The following is a 9,644-nucleotide window of genomic DNA, read 5'->3' on the forward strand; positions in this document are numbered from 1 at the left end:
GATATTTTAAACAACGTTTACTGAAGTAATTTCAAGATTAGAATACATTAAAACATTTGTATTACAGCTCCTTCATGACAAAAGGTTAAAGTTTAATTATAATAAATCTCAAAATGTATTAGCATTAAAAAATACAGCAATCCAAAATAAATTAAAGACTCTTCTAACACAGGAAAGGTTTGCAATTATACAAGGACCCTCACTCTTAAACACTGTAGTTTGTACATTTACAATGACAACTAGAAATACAAAATATAAAAATAGATCAATACATTTTTCCAGTATCATACAAAGATATGGCATTAGATGTTAAACCTATTATAACGGTACATCCTTGGATAGTGAAATTAGCAATATACACTGGCACAGAGAAATATTAAAACATACTGACACAGACACTTACAGTTCAAGCAAAACTGCTTTAAGTAAAACAAAGAAAGGAGGTAACCTTGAGGCAGTTCATCTAGAATGAAAATTTTTCAGATTCCATCTCTATCAAAATTAATGGGCAAATCTCCTATTTCTCTTTCTATCAACAACCCTTAAAAGCCTTAACATTGCATAAGGGACTTGGTAACAACTCCGAGTCTTTTAAGAACCAGATAACAGTTTACACAATTTCATTGTCACAGTGAATTTAACATGAATACAACACATAAAATATACAGACAGGTGCACAGTAACAAATATTTAGTACTTTTCAGATAACAGGGTAGATGCCACCTAAAGTCGCTATTTATCAAGTCAAAAATATGGCACAGCTATTAGTATGAACTCAGCAGGATCACCTCAATATGACGTGCAGGTGCTCCAGGAGTCGTCTCCTAATCTCTGAGGAAGGCGGATGCCCTTAGGACCTCCATGCAGTTGACAGTAATGAGAGCTCCAGTAATCTGTCTCCACTGCTTGGTCACTGGGCTCTTCATTTTATCCAGGGCCAGGTGAAGGTCCTGGATCATATCCCTGTAGCCGTCCCCATACCGCTTACTCCAGGAATACAGGAAGTCATATGCAGGCTTCCACATTGACTATCGAATGAAGTAAAACAATAAATCAAATCTAAAAAAATATATTTAGATGTAGACATGTCAAATGGCATGACTAAGTTTGGGTTAGACCTTATTTTGTCGACCAAGTGAGTAATATGGTAATAAGTTGAAAAAGGTATTTAATGATTGACTTTACTTGTACATTGTTTGATTTTAGCTCACCTGGACACTAACTTCTCCATTTTTCCCTTTGTGTGGTGCCTCATAAGCAGCAATCTGGGCATTGGAGAGCTTCCCGAGTCTCTCTGCAAGTTCCCGCCATCGCACTCCCAGCTCGACTGCTGTGGATAGAATCACTATATCCTGGATGAGATGGGCTACTACACCTTGAACATCAATCTTTAACAGCCCCTGTGGGGAATACAAATCATTAATAAAACTTGTTTCCCTTAGAATTTTGTTCTACGCATAAATGTACGTCAGAATAAAGGATGCATACTATGATAAGCTCATGCTGGAACTTTTTCTTGATCTTCTCTGCATGACAGTCTTCCTTGAGCTTTTCTAGAACACAAGCCACCTTCTCTGCCTCTGTGTCAGCGTGTCTCCTGGAGATAGCATCAATTGAGACATCTGAGTAACCGAGAGCCTCAGCGAAGTTTCTCCAGCACTTGACATGCTCTGTGACCAGGGTCTGAATAGCAGAGTACATGTAGGTGAGTTTTTTAAAAGGAATTGTCATATTGTCCAAGAGGACTGGTGTGGTGAGCTTAATTCCAGTGAAGTCGATGACTTGATCCTTGGTTATGACCTTCAAGTTCTTGCAGTGCACCAAGCCAACTCTTCCTCGAAGAAAGCCAATGTACCATTCCTTAACCTTCATCTGACCTACAGATCTAACAGTTTCTTTAGAAAGCAAAGCAATTGTATCACCTTTGAAGTATTCCAGAAGATATTCCACTCTCGGTTGTCTGAGAATCGATTTCATTGCTACCCCATACCAATGCAAATCCACAGGTCTGTCCTGAAACTTCTGGGCAAGGACTTCTGGGATCGATTCTTCAGGAATTGGTGTGGAACGAGTAACTTCCCTCTGCCGATCTGCTCGCCTGTGGTTGTGTTTTTCTGACCTCAGAGGGGCAGCTTCAGGGGAGGTGATGTAGAAATCGCCCAAAGTGAGACTCTTTGGATCCTTCACCTCAATGTTGAGTTTGAAGGGGTACATTTCACCTCCACTCACCTTGACCACATCTAACGGTAGATGGAGCACTTTTCCTACTTTAAGCTGCGCCTGCGTGACCTCTTTATTCAGATCCACTGGTTTCACTTCAAAGTTTGAATCCAACACTCTAGAAGCAATTTGAAGATCTTTAAGACCATGTGGGTTGAACTGATGCTTTCCCCAAAGCTCCAAGACAACAGGAGGCAGGTTCCTGTCACCCTTCTGGACATCAGAGAAAGGGAGCCTGGGTGGAATATTATCATGGCTCGAAATGACCAGCACCACTTTGAGCGATGGGTGTATGTGCTTGGGACCGTAGACAGCCACCGTGATATGGCGTTCCAAGTAATCCCATACTGACATAGCAGGTTGCTCCAAAACAGTGGCCTCGGCAGCAGTTATGACATACATGCACGGTTTTAAATCAAAGAGCTTCATCTGTAACATGTCGTTGTATATGTAACAGTCTTTTATCTTCTGATAAGGTCCTTCTTTCCTTTGAGAGGCTAGACCCACGAATGAGGTCAGGACGTGGCTTGTGGGGTCACTTTTTACTTTGGCAGCCATTCTCATCTCCAGCGAAATGCCCCCCGAAACATTATGGTTACTGAGGCTGACCTCTAAAAGAGGACTCAGAGTTGTGGTGTAGTTGTTGTTTATTCCAGCGGGAGGATCGAGGAGTACTTTCAGGCCGATTTCTTGGATCTCACCTGGGGGGATGTGTCCCTGAGGAATATGGGCAGTGATATCGGAGCCTGGCAACTGCACAGAGCCGCCGTTGTGGTCGATCTTGCAGAAGATTTGAACGTCTGTGGCCTGGGTCTGAGCCCATCCAGGACTTTGTTTCATAAGGCTCAGGTCCAAACAGGACCTGGCTAGCTGCCTATGACTCAACCAAGCCATTTTATAAGCTTCTCTGTCATTCTTCAACCACTCAAAATCAAGATTCAGGAAGGGTTCTTGAGAGTTAAGTCTCTTCGTCCTCTTATCTTCCTTCTCAAGGCTGTCAAGTATATCCGAGGCACTTCTCCACCTCCCAGATCGGTTTAAATTGTTTTGTCTGGGTGCAAAAAGATGGACAAAGTTTGTTTCATCTGAGGATGTGCTCAGTGAGTCCTCATTAATACTGTCGAACAGAGATAAGGGATCCTCTTTCAACATGGACACTCCAGAGTCGTAATTGCTGGCATGGATGATTTCATTTAAGAATGGATTTGACCTGGCCAGCTGATTCCAAAAGGGGTTGGTGGTTTGTTTTGGATTTTCAGTTTCTTTCGGTAGGACAGGCCACTCGGAGGTTTTTCCAATCTCATAACCATAGCCCCCTAAGAGAAGATATCAAATGTCAGGACAACTAAGAAATTAAATCCTACTACATGTATTTGTTAGGACAATTAGATTAGTTTGAAAAGTATGTTTGTGGAACAAATATAACATTCTGAAAAATGTCTTCACATTATTAACAAAAGAACAGAGAGGGGCTCATTTTAACATACTTACCATGAAGGTTGTTGTTGATGGTAACATTCTCATCTATATCTATCAGTGTTCCCTCCGATCTACTCCGAAGGAGATTTCCTGCACGACTGTTTGACTTTATTTTTGCGGCTGCCATTTTGAATATCCAAGTTGAAACGACAACAGTCTTGTCTCTAATGTCAAAGCTATTGAAAAAAGGTGAACAAATTAACATAAAAAAAAAAAATATCTCATTTGACATACTTAAAAATAAACGTTTTTAACTGCAGCTACTTAAGTTTAGTAAGGAGCCCTTTTGTCAAGATCATTTTTGCAGTATAGTGTTCTTGAGTTGCCTATATGGTTATTTGAGATTAATGAATTGATGTTTCATAAGGTTCTTCAGGACAGTGCTTATCTGAACCAGTAAATACTGTATGCTTTTGTAAAGATCTTTAGACTACTAGAGAATAAAATCATTCTTTTCTGAAGTCTCCTTGGTTTTATACTGGTGTCCTAAATGAAACTTTTATCGTTCTACAACAGTCTTATAAATCATCTGACACTCACTTTCTTGAACCTACCATTTATGTACACCAATAGACGTTTACAAATAAATTACTCAAACTTTAGGGATAAACAATCTCCATGAGTCAATCAGTGAAACTTCTCTTGTTGTTTTGAATCATTTCTTCTGTCATAAGTGTCTGAATCACTGTCCAGTATCCTCTCTGTCCTGACTCATTAAACACGTATTATACAGTGGCAATGCATGAAAACAGGTCTGTCTTGTCTGAATACGAATATCTCTTTGACAAAGCTTTCTCTTGCTGGCTGGTGAAGGGCTGTGTGCTCTATTCAAATCAGCACGCTCTAATACGCCCTGCATCAGCCACGTCACAATACACCTGTTTGTTTTTAACGCATGCAAACGTCATCCCATATTAAAAATATAAACGTTCTATATTACTGCGAGTTTCTCTATTAAATAAAAGCATGTAAACATTTAAGGATTAGCCTGTTAAAACGCCATAAGTGCACACATTCCACGCTGTACTCCAACATGCACACAATTTAAATCAAAACACGTGAAAGAGACTTGTAGTCAAATAAGCCTTTTTTATATTCATGCTTAGTTTGGACAAATAGCCTATACAACCTACATCAAATATTTAAACTATTTAAACTTAAAACACGTACCTGGAACATGGTAGTTTCCCCACTCAGTCCTTACGCGAACTTTTTAATCGTCGGGGAGTATCACTCCAACTGTACACCTTACACTTCTATGTGCCTCTGTCTACTTGAATAGCGGAGAAGTGCACACTGGGATACGTAGTACCATACAGTCAAACAAGTGTATTGAACTTCATTCCCAGGTTCTCAGTTAGACTCCACCACCCACAAGCCTCCTCTATGAACGCACAGAGAGTTGCAACACCTGAAACCCCAGGAAAAAAGTGGTTTCGGTATGCAAACTCATGAGAGGAAAAAATGCTTCTGTGTTTCAAAATAAAAATGGAATAAACTACAACACTTCAAATTTTTATCTCCTACATATATATCTATCTATATATATATATATATATATATTATATATAAATAATTATTATTTTCTAAAAGCAGTCTTTATAAAATTGATGAAACAATCATATGTTTTCAAATGTTTTTCATAAAGATTTATTTGTTTATAGCCCTTCTTTATGATGTCAATAATCAGAGAGGCAGTTTTTTGGTTTGGAAAAGATATGCATGATCGAAACTACATTTTTTTTAAATGTTTGCATTCATTTTCACTTATTTATTATATTGTTTACATTATGAATTTTAAATGTCATTGAAAGTGCATGATCATTATGTACTCAAACATAACATGTTTATAGCCATAATATTATGCAGGCTAATAAGCACAAACACAGGGCATGCCTTTAATTCAAATTATTTCCTTTTGGTATTCAAGACAGAATTGACTTAGGACTTAAACGTCCGTGAAGCAGTCTTGTAACATCATTTGAAATGATATTTTAAGGCTCATTAAAACGATTAAATGTCAGTGACCACCCTCTAGTGGTTAACGTTAGCTAGTTCAGCTATGAATTCATGGTAGCTCATTTCGTAAACACTATTGATTTAACAATTAATAATACTTTTTAAATAATTTTATTATGTAGTTTAATGTTAATTTACAAATATTATTGTAATTACCGTTCAGTGCTAAATCGTGTTTGTGCATAAGACAATAACAATTATTTTACATATCTTGAAATGTTACAAATGTTTTAGGACAGGGGTGTCCAATCCTGCTCATGGAGGGCCACTATCCTGCAGAGTTTATCTCCGACCCCGATTACACACACCTGAAGCAGCTAATCATGGTCTTATAGGCATACTAGAAACTTACAGGCAGGTGTGAGGAAAGTTGGAGCTGAATTCTGCAGGACAGTCAGTGGCCCTCCAGGACCTAGTTTCGACACCCCTGTTTTAGTATATATAGAAACTAACATTAACCTCTAAGGTATATAAAAGCTGTAAAATTACTGTTAATTATTATTTCAAAATATCTAATGCATGTAAACTATTTTTTATTTTTTTTTTACCTATGTGTTTGAAAAAAAGATGGGCACTTGCATGATATACAGGTACATCTAAAAAAAATTGAATATCGTGAAAAAGTTCTTTTTCTCTTGCAAGTTATTTCAAAAAGTGAAACTTTCATATATTTTAGATTCATTACATGTAAAGGAAAACATTTTGTTTTAATTTTGATGATTAGAGCTTACAGCTCATGAAAGTCAAAAATCAGTATCTCAAAATATTAGAATATTTACATTTGAGTTTCAATTAATGACCATCTCTGTAAAAGATGATGCGCTCTTAACTTAGTAAAATTACGTTCATCTTACTTATTTGTTTCTGCTCTGTTGACATTACTCAGTTTGATCGAGTTTTTATTACTTTCTGTTACTTTAAGCATTGCAATTAAGTTCAATAAACTTCATTTCTTTGTGTTCAATGAAAAGGTCAAACATGTGACTCCTTTGTGCATGTGCTATAGACAGAGGTGCACATTAGTTTTTCAGCCTGGTTGATTTGGAGATTTGGTTTGGTCCTCACACTGCACATAGTGTGACCCATTAAATAAATACATAAATAAATAAATTAGTGCTGTCAAACGATTAGTTGCAATTAACCGCATTTAAAATAAAAGTCTTTGTTTAAGTATATGTGCGTATTCTGTGTGTAATTATTTTGTATATATAAATACAAACACATGCATGTATTTAAGAAAAAAAATTATATATTAAATATATTTATATATAATATAAATAAGAATATAAATCTATATACATGTAAATATGTTCCAAACATATATTGTATGTGTGTGTATTTATGTGTACATAAATATACACAGTACACATACATTATGTAAACAAAAACTTTTATTATGGATGCAATTAATCGTTTGACAGCACTAATACATATATATAAGGAGTTTATTTGCAAAAACATCATGTTTTTTTATTATGGTATAATGTTTTTATTGTTTTATTGTTTTAGTTAGCTGTAATATATGTAATAATAATAATATACAAATATTAAATGAAATGTTTAATGTTAATAAAAATGTTTTATCCATCTCTGATAATACCAGGTTGCTATGGTCATATAGGCCTACTGTAGATTTGTTTATGCATTAAACAAGAAAAAATATGTCGTTCCCTCAACATAACATCTCGAGGCCACGACATAAGGATGACGTTACCTCGATAAAATGACCTTGTGGCCACGACATAATATCACGTTCCCACGAGTTAATATCTCAAGGCCACGACAAAACTAAGTGAACCGAAGACGGACCGCTCCCGGGCACCGTAAATATTTTCTAAACTTTAACTGGTGTGAAGTGTTTGTTCTTGTAGTAAATAGGCTTTGTCGTGGATCCCGGGCGCTCACGCGAGCCTGTGAGAGGCATTTACAGTAAAGACTAAATATCAGTCTGACAGAAGCCAAATTGAGCATTGTAACCCAGTCAACACGTGAGATCATGCGATGATCACAGTGACATCACACAATCCTCATACTGTGATCCTCACCATGTGAGTACAGCGTGAGCTCATTGTGAGTTCATCTGATCCTCACCATGTGAGTACAGCGGGAGCTCATTGTGAGTTCATCTACATTTACATTTATCTGACGCTTTTATCCAAAGCGACTTACAATTGCTATATATGTCAGAGGTCGCACGCCTCTGGAGCAACTAGGGGTTAAGTGTCTTGCTCAGGGACACATTGGTGTCTCACAGTGGATTCGAACCCGGGTCTCTCACACCAAAGGAATGTGTCTTATCCACTGCGCCATCACCATCTGATCCTCATACTGTGATCCTCACCATGTGAGTAAAGCGTGAGTTCATCTGATCCTCATACTGTGATCCTCACCATGTGAGTAAAGCGTGAGCTCATCGTGAGTTCATCTGATCCTCATACTGTGATCCTCACCATGTGAGTAAAGCGTGAGCTCATCGTGAGTTCATCTGATCCTCATACTGTGATCCTCACCATGTGAGTAAAGCGTGAGCTCATCGTGAGTTCATCTGATCCTCATACTGTGATCCTCACCATGTGAGTAAAGCGTGAGCTCATCGTGAGTTCATCTGATCCTCATACTGTGATCCTCACCATGTGAGTAAAGCGTGAGCTCATCGTGAGTTCATCTGATCCTCATACTGTGATCCTCACCATGTGAGTAAAGCGTGAGCTCATCGTGAGTTCATCTGATCCTCATACTGTGATCCTCACCATGTGAGTAAAGCGTGAGCTCATCGTGAGTTCATCTGATCCTCATACTGTGATCCTCACCATGTGAGTAAAGCGTGAGCTCATCGTGAGTTCATCTGATCCTCATACTGTGATCCTCACCATGTGAGTAAAGCGTGAGCTCATCGTGAGTTCATCTGATCCTCATACTGTGATCCTCACCATGTGAGTAAAGCGTGAGCTCATCGTGAGTTCATCTGATCCTCATACTGTGATCCTCACCATGTGAGTAAAGCGTGAGCTCATCGTGAGTTCATCTGATCCTCATACTGTGATCCTCACCATGTGAGTAAAGCGTGAGTTCATCTGATCCTCATACTGTGATCCTCACCATGTGAGTACAGCGTGAGCTCATCGTGAGTTCATCTGATCCTCATACTCTGATCCTCACCATGTGAGTAAAGCATGAGCTCATCGTGAGTTCATCTGATCCTCATACTGTGATCCTCACCATGTGAGTAAAGCGTGAGCTTCATTGTGAATGCTTCACACTCCTGTCCAGTTGGCGGTGGTAAATGCACCACCTAAGCTGGTTTTCCAACCACCATAAAACATGTAAAGAAGAAGAAGAAAAAGTTGTGCAAGGAATTGTTACACTGCAGAAATTGTCAAGTCAAGTCAAGTCTGCTTTATTGTCAATTCTTCCACATGTACGGTACATACATACAGAGAATTGAAATTGCGTTACTCTCAGACCCTTGGTGCATACAGTTAACATATAAGACACTGACAGTAGACGTTCAAATACGGATAAATACAGTTTAAACATATGTACATACAACTATACAGATATACAAATGAGGACATTTGTAGAAAAATAAAGAAAGAGATAGATAAAGTGGCATAAGGCACATGGCAGATAGAGTGCAAACTGGTTAAATAAAACAAAACTGTGCAGATATATGTGTATATGTATAGAGTGAATATATATAGTGCAAGAGGAGCTTATCAGTCTGAGGACATTTTAGAAAAATAAAAAGGAGATAAATAAAGTGGCATAAGGCACATGGCAGAATAGATAGAGTGCAAACCAGTTAAATAAAACAAAACTGTGCAGATATATGTGTAGTGCAAGAAGAGCTTATCAGTCTGTTAAAGTGACAAGAGAACAGTTTTTTATCAGACTATCCGAAGAGGTAGTTTGCAGTCAATGCTGGA

At 38.0% G+C, this 9,644-nt stretch overlaps 1 protein-coding gene across 1 annotated transcript; it reads right to left on the reverse strand.

The window, feature by feature from the left end:
- Positions 1–5,129, reverse strand: LOC306878195 (metastasis-associated in colon cancer protein 1-like). Its single transcript, XM_079430385.1, has 5 exons — positions 4,870–5,129; positions 3,712–3,875; positions 1,489–3,536; positions 1,212–1,400; positions 1–1,028 (listed from the first exon to the last, which is right to left on the reverse strand). Exons 2-5 carry the CDS (start codon positions 3,824–3,826, stop codon positions 825–827), a joined length of 2,556 nt encoding a protein of 851 aa, XP_079286511.1. The 5' UTR covers positions 3,827–3,875; positions 4,870–5,129; the 3' UTR covers positions 1–824.
- Between the last annotated feature and the right edge of the window lie 4,515 nt (positions 5,130–9,644).

Source organism: Barbus barbus, assembly GCF_936440315.1.
Source record: "Barbus barbus genome assembly, chromosome: 12".
In the NCBI taxonomy this organism is placed as follows: domain Eukaryota; kingdom Metazoa; phylum Chordata; class Actinopteri; order Cypriniformes; family Cyprinidae; genus Barbus; species Barbus barbus.

Bases quoted from the DNA above. Each gene is read 5' to 3' on its own strand.
- LOC306878195 (XM_079430385.1), bottom strand. From the start codon at position 3,826: ATGGCAGCCGCAAAAATAAAGTCAAACAGTCGTGCAGGAAATCTCCTT. The intron at 3,537-3,711 runs GTAAGTATGTTA...ATCTTCTCTTAG, and splicing joins CATCAACAACAACCTTCATG to GGGGCTATGGTTATGAGATT. The intron at 1,029-1,211 runs GTGAGCTAAAAT...TTCATTCGATAG, and splicing joins ATGGAGAAGTTAGTGTCCAG to TCAATGTGGAAGCCTGCATA.